This window comes from Papaver somniferum, chromosome 1 (genome assembly GCF_003573695.1).
Source record: "Papaver somniferum cultivar HN1 chromosome 1, ASM357369v1, whole genome shotgun sequence".
In the NCBI taxonomy this organism is placed as follows: domain Eukaryota; kingdom Viridiplantae; phylum Streptophyta; class Magnoliopsida; order Ranunculales; family Papaveraceae; genus Papaver; species Papaver somniferum.
In genome coordinates, this window is record NC_039358.1 from 43698525 (window position 1) to 43714660 (window position 16136).

Below are 16136 nucleotides of genomic sequence, written 5' to 3' on the forward strand. Positions count from 1 at the left end.
ACACTCCAAAGTTCATGATGGTTTCTGTGAGTTGAATGCGTGACTGCGCTGCCTTGTGATAGCGGTGAGGCCTTGGGTATCAAAGCTCCACTGAGCTTCCCTCGCCTCAATTCAACTTACTTTGACTCGGATTGATTCCAGAGGGGTTTGCTCAAATTGCAACGAATTCTCTTTCGAAAGATAGAAGCTGGTCTAGAAACAATCTAAGTGGAGCCATCATGCTTTTTGTTTGCTAGAAATCTTTAGGTTTGCTTTGGTGGAGTCGAGTCGTCCTTGTTTGTGATTGTATAGAATCCCTCTGTAGTTTATATTTCTTCAGTGATGAATCCTTTTGAGGAGACGCCACCTGCGATGACGTTGCGAGAATATATGTCTAGAAATTCTCGTTATCAAGAGACGTCTTCGGAAATGACTCTTGGTGAATATATGCGTGGGCAGCGATATATGGATACTCCAACTTTTATTGAGGAATCACCTCTAACGATCTATGAGAAATATTATAAACATAGACCATGTAGTTTGGAACAAAGATTGAGAATTCTTGAATTTCAAAAATTGTATCATGATGATGAGGATAGTGATGATGAAGAATCTGAAATATGTGGGAATAGTGATCAGGAATTTGTTACCCCAGTTGAGCCTTATAATGATTATATTATTTCTGGTTCAGATCCTAATAATTTTAAAAATTATTCACCTATTCAAAAGGACGAGGATTTGACTAGAGATACCCCCGTTTCAGACGATGTAGTATATCCTGTTTACGAAACCGATGATGGTTTAGAGGAACCAGTTTATCTTGAGATCGAGTCAAACGATTTAAAAACAATAGTCTTAGATGAACTCGTAGAGATTAGCGAGGATGAACCCAACTTAGAAGAATCTATTGACCATTTCCAGGAATCTGATGACCTAAAAATTAGGGAAATTGTGACTAGTCTTCCTAGAGACACAGAAAACTCTAAGTTTGGGGGTGATTATCATTCTCCGTGTGCTTTAACTCTTAGAAAGTACCCTCCTGTAGGACTTGACATTTGTGCCTCAACCATCTTACAAGATTATCTTCGTACACGTTTTCCTGAACCTAATGATGTCCAGAAAGAAGCTCAGTTGTTAGAAACCCATCCTATGGTTGATGTGGTTAACCCAGGCTATGATACCAAGATTGACTTTGTTTTCCCACCAAAAACTTTTCAACCAATTGTGGGAACTTTTGATTTTAATATGTGTCGGTTATTAAGGTTTGAGACTAAACCTAATCACTTTAGGATATTAGGGTCGACACATTTTCTTAAGGAAGACCACCTCTTTCATTGTGGTCAGCTGTGTGAGTCAAATCTGATTGACTTAGAGGATCCCCAGTTATTCAGTTTGTTGTTATGTGCTTATAAGTTCTTAGTTGAGTTTTTCCAGACTCTAAATACCTGAACCGGATCTTAGCTTTGAGGAAATCCAACCGATGAAAACCCGTTATCTAGACCCAGTTATAGAACCTGAACCTGAGCCACAACTAGATGTAGTTGTCTTAAACAAGGGTATGTTCGGCATCTTTTTGGTCCGTTGCAGTTTCCTCTCTTGTGGGGTGATCCAGATGACCCACAGTTATTCCGACTACTTCTATATGATTCTATGAGGTGACTAATTCCTTCCGATGTCTGGCTGAAGACTTTAAACTTAGCACTTCTTGGGAGGTAACCCAATCTCATGCAACATGGTAATATCTTTCCTTAACTCTTTTTCTTCAAGTGGTAACAGTTTCTCCTTGTTCATGCTTTTAATTTTATCTTTAGAACATTGAGGACAATGTTAGATTTAAGTTTGGGGGTGGGGAAGAAACGTTTTGTTAGTTTTAAGTTGCAATAAATAAACTCCAGAGCCTAGAAATTTACGCCTATTAAGGATAGCACTAACCAATCTAAGTGGATGGAAACATTTTTGTTTTAGTAGTTGAGGAACCAATCTGACTAGATGGAAACATCTATAGAGTCTATTCATAAAAGCACAGAGCTCAGGTGTTAGAATTAACATGATAGTTTCGCCATATCTCGTCGAGTCCTTTTCACTTTTATTTTTATTTTTCTTTTATTTCAAGTGATTTGGTGGGGCACACGATTCAAGTTGTTACCTTTGCTAGGGTGAAATAGATTGACTGAGTTACCTTTTAAAAAAAAAAAAAAAAAAAAAAAACAGACCAGTAGACCAATCGGAATAAATACTAACACTTGGATAGCAATATGTGTGTTCTCCCTGTTTCCGTCGCCTAAGCAAGCGTGGAATGCAGGACCCGTGGGAACTATCGTGTAATCTTCTGACAAGAAGCATGCGCTTGGATCAAAAAGATCTATTGATGCCGTTAAGTTAAAAAAAATGGTTATTGTTATGTGTAGTCAACTGCTGGTTCCCTTGTATTTGCCAGTTTGTTGATCTAGATTTAAGTTATTGACCACTGGTTCCCTTGTATATGCCAGTTGTGTTGATATTAGTCAGACCGATATCTCAGTCTATTAGGATAGGTTCATCTTGGCAGAGGCCTTCAGACAGATATGGGAAACACCGTTCACTTTTCAACCATCTACATTTTTCTTTTTCCATCTTCTTAATCTTTTCATGTGATTAGTCTGACTCCGAGTATGATGTCCACTGTGAAACTATCTTAGTAGAGCTCTGTCACTTATATGAATTTTAGTATGCTTGAGTGCAAACTCGTGTACAACAATTGGAATTTCACATCAGGGTTCTTCCTCTTAGAGTCAATATTTGTATGCCAACCAAGGAGGTTCTTTAGTGCTTTCCAAGGTTCTGCGTAGATAGCTAGGGTCTGGAGTATTGGTTTTTGTGGGTACACCTCTGATAAACCCACCCGAGATTAACTCGGTCACTTTTCAAGAATAAATTTTGCTCGAGGACTAGCAAATAATAAGTTTGGGGGTATTTGATAGACACATTTTTGTGTCTAATTTGATCTCAATACTATATATTGTTGGCACTCGATTTTGTACTAATTTTGTTATTTTATGTATTTGTAGGTATTTTTTTGGAAATAAATATTTTTGGAAAATTCGGCTCGAAAAGTTGATTTTGTCACCCGGAGGACAAGTGTTATTCGGACTCTCGCTTTTGGATAAGGGGTAACCTAATTACTAAGGGGCACCCCCAAGGTCACCCCCAAGACAGCTGTTATTCACACCCCAGTTCTGGTTATGGGAAGGACATCTTCTTCCCAAATTCAAAAACCAAAAATTGGCGGGAAAAAAATATATCAACTGGCAGATGTTTGTTGGAATCTTTGAACGTGTTCTAGGGCGATTCAATGGCTGATTTTTGGTAGGAAGTTGTGTTATGTCCTATCAAACACGTTTTGGGCTTTTGGTTCGATCAAATTTGGCCATAATTAGATGGATAATTCACGGAAGCAAAACAGGAAAACACGGGTTGGACACGGGATTGGAGAAGATTTGAGCGTGTTCTGATCATGCATGAGGGCTCTAGCAACGTTGTGGGTCGTGTGTAAACACTTCTAGAGTGACCAGGATGGAAATCTATGCGTACCAGAGCAAGAATGGAAAGAAAATATTCCCAAGAATATTTTTCTTTACTGCCGAGTTAAAGAGAATTATATGGAGTGAATGAGCGAGATTCGATGGGTCTGTTGGATGTAAATATGTTTCTATGGTTGCCTAGAAGGGTTGTCGAGAGTTGGGAGGAGAGAAGGAACGCTGCAGAATCGAGAACCATGATTTCTCTCTGCTGCTGCTGCTGCCATTGATGAAGATGAAGAACACGAAGAACGGACTCGCAGCAGCAGTCGTTTATCAACAGTGTCTAAGACGCACACTCGTGGGTCGTAGTTCGTCGTACAACAACAGTTATCATTTATCGTTCTTCTTGTAACAGCTGAACAGCGCCTTTGCAACAGTTATTTCTGTTGCGATTTTTCTGTTCAATTGTTACACCTTTTCATCATTTGTAAACCACTTTTTGAGCAATAAATAATTATTTTGAGAGCATTTTTACTATGATGAGCTAAAACCCAACACTGGGACGACGGAGGAGGCCAAACTTCATACTTGGGGTAATTTCATTAATTCTTTTTTAAGACTTTTGCATTAATTTAAAATTGAAATATGATTTTGGAGCCGCCGACGCGGACCTGTGCTTAGGTAGAATTTTTTTAGGTTTATTATTATTTTTTTTCCTTTTTACGTTTCTTTTTGTCTTTGATTTGCAGGTTCGAAGTGGAGTACTAAGGACCATGGAAGGAAAAGCTTAAAGCGAAAGGAGCGAAAGAGGAGTTTTTTTTTTTTTTGTTTTATATATAGAAAAGAAGGAAAAAAAAAGAGAGATTTTTATATATATTTTTTTTTAGGTTATTTTTCTTTTTCTTTTGCACTTTACTTTATTTGGACTTTGGACTTTAAACAATTGGAATTTATTTTTTTTAACCCTACGGAAGGGTATTATTATTAAAAAAAAAAAATTATTATATAAACTGTGTGCAGGGAAGGACGACGATTACTATATCGTTTCGGCCCCTCGGGTTCGCACACGACATAGGAGTCGTGGCCCGAGTCGACAACAACGGTTCATCGCCCGTCTGGTACGGGAGGTAAGTCCAATCGAAACACCCGCGAATCTCCTGCAAGCGGGTTACTGTCTGCCTTAAGGTGATAATTGTTTGAGGACGAACCGGACTGTCTTTATTTTCCTAGTAAAGGGAAAGGCATAGAACACCTAGATTTATCGGGAGAAAGCTCCCGACAGGAAAATGAAGGGACGAGATGAAACCCTTCTACCATTTGGATGATTAGGAATAAGGGAAGAGTGGATCCCATTCTCTATTTGAGCCGATAGAATTGTTGTCATCGGAATTTCTCCCGGTAAAAGAGGTGGAGGTTCGAAGATACATTTGGTTCAAAAAGCCCATAAAAAACCGAGAATCTCCTCTCTGTAAATCGGGCGACTATGCATGCTTAACCCAGTTGCAATTTTTTCATCAAATCTGATTACTACTCTTTCTCATTACAATTACCCCTTATTTCCTTGTGTTTAGTTCTCAATTATGATTCTATTTGTCTAATTTTCTTCTCCTTTCTCCTCCGGTTTTGATTGTTCTTTTATTTTTTTCAATTTCTTTTATTTTTATATGTCTAACTAAGCGTTTTTGTTCTCTCCTAAAATGTTTATGCAGCTTGTGGTTTCTTCAATGGCGTTTGCCTTCAGTACAGTTGTGTTCAAGGAGTTTGCCGAGCTTGTTACTTTAGATCGTTTGAAAGAATGGAAGATCTATGAGGTCGTCAATGGCATTTGGTGGATGAAAAACCTCTTCCGATTCAACTCAGATTCCCGATTTAGGTACCCATCCCGCCCTTGTTTCATTTCAAAAAAATTCAAACTCCCCAAGCACCAAGTCAGCCGAAATTTCAGGTTTTTCATAATTATAGAAATCCTCCTACCTAGTTGTACCTTCCCTATGCATTTTGTTATGCAAAATTCTATCTTTACTGAATATCTTCAACAGAAAGGTAACAATATCTTTTACCTTCCTAACTTAAAAATCAAAGAACCCTATATCTTTGTTTTAGAATCATTTCATTCCCTAAACCCTAAAGTTCTAAATCAAAAAGATTGGTTTACAATGGAGAAGGAAGGAAATAATGAAGTTGGAGCTTTGGTCAATAAGTTCAAACAAGCTACACTTGCTCTAGGTAACAATGAAAAGATGGTCGTTGTTCAACATGAAAATAACAATGGGGAAAAAGATGAAGGAAAAAATGCTTGGGAAGCTTCTACTATTGGGAAGGTCATCACCGAAGGAAGAATGAATCATGATTTGGTCCAACAATACATCAAGTTCACTTGGCCATTTGTCGCTGAAGAAAATCTCCGTATTGTAGAGATCGAACCTAACCTTTTCATTTTCAAATTCAATGATTGGGATCTGCTTAATACTGTTATCAATGAGAGGCCCTGGAATATCAACAAAAAACTTTTGGTGGTTCACGATTATATCCCTACTCTGGTTTACACTGAAAAACACTGGGGATTTCAACAGTTCTGGATTCAATTGAAGTTTCTCTTGCCGGAGCATATGAATGTCATTGTTGTCACCAAAATCGGTGAAATAATGGGAGAAGTTGTGGCTATTGAACCTAAGGATGCCATACCTATTGGGAGTGATCCTGTCAAAGTCTGTGTCAATATCGATCTTACTGACCCACTAAGAAGAGGTGTAAAGGCTATAACTAATGCAGGCTTGTCTAAGTGGATCAAGTTCTACTATGAGCGTCAACCAAGTGGTATCTGCACAAAATGTTATGTAATTAAACATTGTAAAGTTGCTTGTAAGGATGCTGCTATTTTCCTTGAAAAGGCACATGAAAAGCCTTATTTTTTCGGAAAGGTAAGCAATTTGAGGCAAAAAATTTCGTCGAATATTAACATGAATGCTCCAGTTTCAAGGAAAAACCAGAAGAAGTTCGCCAAAAGCACTATTTTTGTTCCACCTAAAGATGGAGTTCCTTTCAACCTAGGTAGTTTTTCTCACTAATAAGGATACTAGCAATGAAGAAGATATTAGACTAGGTAAAAGAATTAGAACCTCTGAAGACGACTCGTCTAGCTCTAATGATGTCATATATTCTTTCATAAATGCCAATGGTGATGACCTCATGGTGAACCAAACAGCTCACAGGTGCACAACTTCAGAACCACAAGCTGAAGCAACATTATTGGAGAGTCAGGTAACCCCTATTTCTCATACTTTCTACAATCTTCTCTTATTGTTTTTAATCTGCATTCTTATTAATTTCTATCATTATTTATTAAGTTTTCAGAATTTCTGCACTAGGATTCATCAGTTTTCATACCATATTACTTATATTTACTTTCGTTTTAGGGTTCTCTTATTTTCAGTTACTCATTTATTGTGTCTAAATTCTAGTTACGTTTATTATAAATTTTGCATGCAACATAAAGCCTGTTATTTAGTCTACAAGTTTACTATAATCACTCTCTTTTTGGTTGTCATTCACATCAATACCATTTGTAGTGATCTGAACCAAAACTACTTTGTCACCATGAGAATCCTCTCTTGGAATGTCCAAGGTTTCAAATCTCCTTCCACTAGAAATCACCTCAGTGACTTAGTTAGAACTCAAAACCCTGATATCATCTTCCTTTGTGAAACTAAATTAAGTCAACTCAAGAGAAAACCACTTCTCTCCCATTTCCAGTACCCTAACCAAGCCTTTATAGAGCCTGTAGGCCTTTCTGGAGGTCTTGTTATTTTGTGGAAAAATGGGTTCACCTGTGACCTTGTTTATTCGAGTATTAATATGTTCAATTTACTCATATAATATGATCAAAGTAAGCCTGAGTTCTTACTTACTTGCATGTATGGGAACTCCAATTACAATAAGAAGAAAGAACAATGAGATTTTATACATAAAATTAGTACTCAAGTTAACTCTCCCTGGATCCTTCTAGGTGACCTGAATTTTCACTTGCTGGAAAATAATGATAGTCCTTCCTCCTCTTCAGATGGGTTTGTCAATAATATTGTTAGAACTTGTGGTCTAGAAGATATTGGTTATGTTGGAAAGAACTATACTTGGACCAGTAATAACTTAGGCACAGGTTCTAGGAGATCTAGAATAAACCTAGCTCTAGGTAATGGGGATTGGAGTGCTCACTTCCCTAACTCCAAATTACTGCATCTCACTCAAGTTGGGAGTGATCACAGCCCTATTCTTCTAGTTACAGATGCCACTTCTCCTAAATGTTGGAAACCATTCAAGTTCTTCTTTACTTGGTTGAATGACAATACTTGTATCCCTGTAATAGAAAATGCTTGGAACACCAGTTTTGCTGGTTCACCTGGATTTCAGCTTATCCAAAAACTTCAAACAACAAGAAGAGATCTATCTCTTTGGAACAGGGAACACTTTGGTGATATCAATCAGAAGGTGGACAAGATGCATCAAAAACTTAATATCCTTAAGGAACAACCTTTCAATGCTGAGACTCACAATAAAATCTTCTACATCAACTAAGAGATGGATAATTTGCATAAAATGAAGAGTGAATTCTATCAACAGAAATCAAGAGACCATTTTATTAAGGACATGGATACCAACAACAAATACTTCCATATTAAAGAAAATAAAAAGAAAGCCAGAAATAATATAGATTCCATCAAAGATCACAACAACAACTGGCTGCATTCTAGAGAGGAAATTTCTTTGCATCTTACAGATCACTTCAAGACTATCAGCACCACCACAAATCCTATTCTGGAGGAGGGCCTATACTTAACAATTCCTACATTGATACTGAAGCAGACAATTCTCTTTTGACAAGGATTCCTTTATCTCAAGATATTTTCAATACTTTAAAATCAATGGAAAATTGGAGTGCACCAGGACCAGAAGGGTTTCAGTATGAATTCTAGAAGAGTCAATGGAACATAGTGGGTGAAGATGTTTGCAGAATGGTCACAAGATTCTTTGAGACTAAACATATTCTGAAGCAGATTAACAAAACTTATATCTCTTTAATTCCAAAGAAGAAGAAACCTATCTGTGCTGCTGATTATAGACCAATTGGTCTATGTAATACTTCATATAAGATTATTTCTAAGATTCTAGTGAACAGGATGAAGCCCTTAATGGAGAAAATCATATCTCCTTATCAAGATGCCTATGTTTCTGGAAGGCTTATAAGTGATAATCACAGTTATTGCTCAGGAAATAATTCACTCAATGAATAAAAAGAGGGGTCAAATAGGTTGGTTTGCTCTCAAACTTGATATGTCCAAGGCATTTGACAGACTTGAATGGAGCTTTCTTATTAAAGTCTTAAGATATTTTGGCTTCTGTGAAGATTTCTGTAATCTTATTTATCAGTGTATCAGCACCACTTCACTCTCTGTTCTGCTTAATGGTTCACCATGTGAATAGTTTCATCCTACAAGGGGAGTAAGACAAGGTGACCCCCTGTCACCTTATCTGTTCATATTGTCAATGGAGTTTTTGTCCATACAATTCAATTTAGCTCAGCAGAATAATACAATTAAAGGTATTAAAGTGGCTGCTCATTCACCAGCCATCAATTATTTGCTTTTTGCAGATGACTGCTTGATTTTCACTCAAGCAAATCTTTCCTCAGTTAACCATCTTTTTGAGCTTTTACATAACTTTAGCTCTCAGTCTGGGCAACTCATCAATTTTGAGAAATCTTCAGTGTATTTCAATAAGAAGACTAAACCAGAAGTTGCAACTACTCTAACTCAAATACTTGGGGTTAAAACAATGTCTTCTAAAGAAAGGTATTTAGGTTCCCCTCTCATTTTGGGTGATTCAAAACAAGAAGCTTTTAAGAGCATTGAAGCAAACTTTCAAAACAGATATACTTCTTGGTCTTCTACTTCTCTTACTCAAGCTGGCAGAGGAACTATGGTTAAACATGTGCTCAACTCAATCCAAATATATCAAATGAGATACTTCAAGATTCATTCACATGTACTGAACAAGCTCACAACTATTCAAAGAAATTTTTTTGGGAGTTACAAATCAAATAGAGGATTAAATCCCATTGGATGGAATAAAGTTTGTAAACCGAAGGACATGGGTGACATGGCTTTTAGAGATTTGGAAATGCTTAACTTGGCTCTTCTTACAAAGCTTGCTTGGAGATTACTCACTGAGAAAGATTCACTATGGACTCAAATTATGGACAGTAAATACTTCAAAGAAGGCAATATTCTGCATCAAAATATTGAAGCAAAGAATGGCTCATACACTTGGAATGGCATTACCAAAGGGTTGTTAATTATACAAAAGCATTATTTCATGGTAGTTAATAATGGGAAAAAGACTAAAATCTGGCTTGACAGTTGGATTCCAGGTAATGCTCATCCCCCAACTCCTATAAATGATCTTCACAGATTTTATCAAGATGTTGAGGAGCTTCTTCTGCCAAACTCAAACTCCTGGAATGTGGAGTTTCTAAACAAGTTGTTTGATCCAGAAACTTCTCAGCAAATCCAAAGACTTCATGGATACAACCAAAGATGACATTATGATTTGGATGCCATCCAGAGATGGTAAAATCTCTGTTAAAAGTGCGTATAAACATCTGACTTTGTCTGACAGAGATATTGAGATTAATGGTAGAGTTATTCAAGCTTCTGTATGGAAATCTCTTTGGCATTGCAGTGCATCTCACAGAATCAAGGTTTTCACATGGAAATGCATTCATGGCATTCATTCAACCAAGGCAAAGCTGTCTATCTATAATGACTCCTCTGATACTCAGTGTGGGTTTTGTGGCAACCATTATGAAACCATTGAACATCTTCTGCTAGAATGTTCTTTCTCAAAAACAGTATGGAGACATCTCAACATTAATATTGAAGAAGAACAAAACAAGTTTGGCAGTGTCTCTGAATGGGCTGAGGATTGGTTTTCTAGTAATCTCAATTCATCTAATGAGAAGAGACTCCTCTCTCTTATGATCGGTTCTTGGGTTCTGTGGAAAGATAGGTGTGATGCAATATTTCAGGGAGTAGCTCTCAACCCACTTAATACTGTGCACAGAATCAATTTCTATTTAAACTCTCATATGAACACTAGTTCCATGCATATTTCTGATTCCATGCATAACACTAGTTCTTCATTATTAGCAGTGTCAAGATGGAAACCCCCTAGACAAGACACCTTAAAATTTAATACTGATGCTTCATTTAGCCATGATACTAATCAATTGGGTACTGGAATGGTACTCCGTAACTTTCCAGGTATCTGCCAAGGCATCCAAGGACACTACTCAGATGGAGTTCTAAGCCCTGACAGTGGAGAATGCATGGCGATTCGTGAAGCTTTAATCTGGGCAAAAGACCTGAAGTTAAAGAGAATCCATATTGAAGCTGACACTAAGCTTGTCATTCAATCACTACTAGATAATTCTCTCTTAATCCAATGGGAGAATAAAAACCTTTTCAAGGAAATTAAACATTTAAGTTGAAATTTTGATTATTGTAAGTTTTCGTTTGTTAGTAGGGATGATAATCAAGTTGCAGATGCTGTTGCTAAATCTGTCAGAGAAACAACATCCAACATATATCATCTTAATGAGTTTCCTGCAGATATTTGTGAACTCTAAGTCAGAGACCAATTTGCTGCTTCAGTATAATCAATAAACTTTTTTTCTTATCAAAAAAAAAAAAAGAGGTGGAGGTGCAGCAAAACCCCCTTAAAAGCCATATAAACACTTTATCCTTTCCCACCACCACCGTTGCCGCCACCCTCTTCTTCCCTAAGAGCAACTGCAATGGACGAGTAAACCCAAATTTTCAGTCGAGTGGGCTGGCGTAGTGGGACGGACCATCGATCAAAATTTGATCAAAGAGTAAAATCCAGACCAAATTTGGTCTGCGATCAAGACCAAATCCAAATATAGTCGGGCGTTGATATAATCTCCGCTACACATCGGGCGTTGATATAATCTCCGTCATTCATTGGGCGTTGATATAATGTCCGCTACACAAGGGGCGTTGATATAATGTACGCCTGAAACGGGGCGTTGATATAATGTACGCCCGATGGGGCGTTGGTAAAGACAACGCGCGAAATGGGGCGTTCATATACTTAACGCCCCACTTTCACAATTTATGAAACTTGCATGGGACGGGTTTTATACCTCCGTCCCATTTTTTTTTTTTTTTGTTTCTGAAGCGTATACTATACCAACGCCCCACTCGCGCGTTATCTTTACCAACGCCCCATTCGGGCGTTATCTTTACCAACGCCTGATCCCAGGCGTAATGTTTATCAACGCGCGACCAAATATACTCTTTTCCCACTACGCCATATGACGGACTAAACCCAAATTTGGTCTTTTTTTTAGTCTTTGGTCTTTGGTTATACTCGCACCACTGTGGACGCTCTAATAAGAACCCAAATTAAATTTTCTCTTTTTGCCCTTGCGTCTTCGTCCCCACATTTAACTACCCGTAAATTTGACCTCGAGGTTGAGGTTGGGCGTTGGGCAACAAACCCAAAAATGGAAGATAAAAACCCAAAAATGGAAGATAGAAGAGGAGAAGAAAATCATTCTCCAATATTTAGTTCCAAGCTGGAAAAATTGCAGGGTCTCTCGGATGAGTACTCAGGTAACAATTGTGCTTTTCAATTGAGAGTTATACATCTCGCTATACTCATTTAATTTTAATTTTTATGCAAGCTGTGTGAATTCAATTTAACTTTTTTTTGTTAGCTGTTAGGGTTTCATTGTTTTTTTGTGAACGGTGATTTTAATTTTTAAATTTTCAGGTCGTTGGGAGAAATGCTGGGAGCAAGGAGACACGGGATGGGATTTGGGTCAGCCAACGCCTGTACTGCTTCAACTTCTTGAGAAGGAAACCCTTCCCAAAGGCAGAGTTCTAGTGCCTGGATGTGGGGCTGTGAGTTTCTTATTATCAAACTTCTCTTTAGGAAATTTTGTTTATTACACCTCACAGTTTAACTTGATTCATTGAAAAATTGTGGTCACATACTATTCACCCGAGATAATCTTAAGAAATGATACTCCAAAATTGAGTTATGAAATGTGCCAGCCCGTACAGATACATGGTGGTTTTATAATTCTGCAACTTAAGTTTACAATTTGTAGATTTTAAGTAACTAGCTTACAGAATATTCAAACTGACAGGGGCACGACGTGGTTGCAATTGCAAATCCTGAACGCTATGTTGTAGGCCTGGATATATCGGAAACTGGCATTAAGAGAGCAAGAGAGGTAAGGTTTACAGACAGGATAATTAGATAGATGTGCATGATTACTGCTTATGCAATTACTGTACTGTATTGTTCTTTTATAGATTTGAATAAAGAATGTAAATGTTTCTTGGGAGAAGGAGCGCGAGGTGTGGACGATGATATTACCTTTCATTGTTATCGATCTGTGACAAGCTTGGACAATTGTGACTTAATATATGAATTTGTCACCTATGCCCATCTATTTCACGCTCAGAATAAGAGTTCATGTATCTCGCCCAAGAATTATTATGTATGCGGAATGTGGTATAGGACTAGAAAACTTGAAATCAATCTCAGATTAGTGGACCTGTTTTTTTCCTAATCTGATTAACTATGCCCATCTATTTCCTTTATTCTACTGATTCTAGTCCGCTAAGCACCTTACTTTTGGTAGATCTTAATTCCTTCTTTTGTATCATTAAATATTACCTACCTAACCTCTGTGTGATTTGTCACCAGATATCTTCGTCATCGCCAAGTGCCAAATATTTTGAGTTTATAGAGGCGGACTTCTTCACTTGGCGTCCAACTGAGATATTTGATCTCATATTTGATTATACGTAAGTCGATGATATATCAACTTCTTTCATTCAGTGGATTGCTCCATGTTGCTGACGTTAATATGGAGCTTTATAGATTTTTCTGTGCAATTGAACCTCGCATGAGAGCATCTTGGGGAACACGAATGCATGAGCTGTTGAAACCAGATGGGGAACTCATAACTCTAATGTATCCTGTAAGAGCAAGGACCCATTTATTGCTCATAATATATCTGTCTAACTTGAGTTTTCTCAAATGATAAATATAGTCTATGAAAATTAGAAAATCTGAGAAAATCTTACATGCTTTTAAATTAACTGTAGAATATTCGTTTTTATTTTAATTGCAGACTAATGATCGTGATGGAGGTCCACCTTTTAAAGTTTCTGTGGCCGAGTAATTTCTAAATTCAATTTTTTTTCTTTTTGTTCAATGGCTCTCTTCATGTCTATTTCTCATATGTCACTAACTTACTATAGCCCATTAGCTTGTACCATGTAAATGAGTGTTTATGTTTTCTTGGTATCATCTGATTGACCTATGGCTATTTGCATCTATCTGCAGTTTTGAAGAGGTTTTGCATCCCTGGGGATTCAAGGCGATTTCTATAATAGATAACGAGCTAGCTGTAGGAAAACGAAAGGTATGTAAACATATTTCAAAATTTTAGGATAGAATTCACTGTAAGGTATGTGATCTCAATGCCAAACATCCAACTATGGTAAGGTGCGACTCTTACCACTGCTGTCCTGCAGTTATTCGCTCCGTCACTAATGTATGTCAAGGGCGGGGGAACTGGTACCCCACCTCACTATATCCTGCATTAAAACCAGTGTTTGGGATCATCAACCCACACTACCTAACATATTAAATAAAAATCAGTGCTGATATAGTTAGATGGTCATAAAGAAATCAAGGTGGTAGTGTGTTATATTGAGGCTCATGCTTAGTGTGCCCCATTATGCCCCCATTTAAGTGCCATATAATATATCTATATTTAAACGAGAGGAGGATTCCAGTCACGTGCTTAAAATTGCATGGCACTGACATTTCCACTTTATCGGGCCTATGACACTCAAATGAAAATGAGTTTGAAGCTAATTTTTGGTGATGATGATTTTTTCATTATGTAGAACATCCTTAAGAAAAATTAGCATATTTTCTAAAAGGTAACAGCATCATCTACGAGGAAGTTTGGAACCCCCTCTTTATCTAGTAGGGTAATATAATCGCTTGAATACTAAGTAACGGTTCTAGATCAGGTGAACCCTAAACTTGATACCATAATAGAATACTGATACCCCTTGATGTATATGCCGTAGCTGAAGGTCCTGAACTGCACACTGTAACAGAAAGCTTTTCGGTTAATACCAGGTGTGGACAGCAGAATTCTGTTACTGATAGTATTTGCAGAAAAGACTGAATATGCTTCTATCTTTTGGTACTAAAATTTGTTATTAAGCTCTGTAATCTGTTAATTATTTATTGATCTGGAGGCGTTTTACGCATAGAATGAAAAAGATATACTCCGTACGATACAACTACCTTGACTTCTGATTGCTCAAATGTCTTTACTTGGGATTTCAGAACTTGTTGTTTTCACTTTTGCAGGGTAACGAGAAGCTTGGGAGATGGAAGAGGTGTCTTTAAAAATTTTCTCCATTTTGACTAATGGAAGAGAAGAAAGCTAGTGATCGTATCTTATATCAATCTTGGCTCGTAAACACAAACAGAGATGTGACAATCACAATGACAACCATCCTCTGATGATACAATCCCCATTTGAAGCTGTGAGAGAGTTGTGTGAGGTGTAACCCGAGTGTTGGAATAAACATTTTTGTTTTATATTTTTAGCTGTTACAGTTTTCTGCAGCTGTTATGACAGAATTGTTCAGCCTTAATTCTGTTATCTGTTACACCTCTCTTCTCCTTCATCTCCAGTGTATCCTGCCGCCTGCGTAAGGCTCTCTTTGTTGTAATCCTTTGTTATCGAGATTAATAAAATCTTGTATTATTTCTCTCGAATTCTTTCTGGGTATCAGATTCAAAAGAAACATGTCAATTCTTTCATCAGCTGGTTCAGACTGTTATTTTAGGACATGCATCCTTTTCTTTTAAATTCAATCGAACACATTCTAATATTACCTCTCAAAACACAAGAGAATCATGATCAGCTGACTAGACGTGGATTGTAAAACAAACTAATACTAATATAAATCACAGATGATGAATTATCAAAACTTAAAAATAATAAATAAATTCCATTGATACTCTAAACGGATTCAGGTTTCTAGTTCTAGGATCACAGAGCTTGGTTTTGGAATATATTGTTGTACTCTGAATAAAGGATTCACAATCTTAGTTGCAGTAGGAATATCGTAAAAAAGGAAGTTTCCGTATGTTAATACTGTTGTACTAGTGCTCTAAAACGGGAACGAGTAGTCTTCTAAAATATCAAAACTAGGCATGTCCTGAATACGTTGAGGATAGTGTCGCGATCTGCCTGAGCTGCCTAAGGTGATCGATATGGGAATAGGTCAAATGATTAATGGATTGAACTGCGGACCTTCAGTTTACAAGACTGACGCTCTATCACTGAGCCATAAGGGCAGGCATGACGGAATTCCGAGAATTGAAAATTCAGATCTCTTCCACCCTAACCTATTGACCTCCATCTAACTCCTTTAAAATCTTAAGCTCATAAGACTACACGTTGAACGATGACCCTCACCCACTCACAGAATCGTTCCGTTTTACTTTTTAGAGAAAAACAAGAATTTG

At 37.4% G+C, this 16136-nt stretch overlaps 2 protein-coding genes across 2 annotated transcripts; both read left to right on the forward strand.

The window, feature by feature from the left end:
- Nucleotides 1-10077: 10077 nt before the first annotated feature.
- LOC113296312 lies at nucleotides 10078-11160 on the forward strand. Its single transcript, XM_026544641.1, has 2 exons — nucleotides 10078-10901; nucleotides 11058-11160. The coding sequence occupies exons 1-2, from the start codon at nucleotides 10078-10080 to the stop codon at nucleotides 11158-11160; spliced, it is 927 nt and encodes a 308-aa protein (XP_026400426.1).
- An 855-nt stretch (nucleotides 11161-12015) lies between these two features.
- LOC113284521 (probable thiol methyltransferase 2) lies at nucleotides 12016-15380 on the forward strand. Its single transcript, XM_026534012.1, has 8 exons — nucleotides 12016-12169; nucleotides 12330-12460; nucleotides 12709-12795; nucleotides 13275-13375; nucleotides 13452-13551; nucleotides 13705-13751; nucleotides 13920-13998; nucleotides 14967-15380. The coding sequence occupies exons 1-8, from the start codon at nucleotides 12061-12063 to the stop codon at nucleotides 15003-15005; spliced, it is 693 nt and encodes a 230-aa protein (XP_026389797.1). The 5' UTR covers nucleotides 12016-12060; the 3' UTR covers nucleotides 15006-15380.
- Nucleotides 15381-16136: the final 756 nt, after the last annotated feature.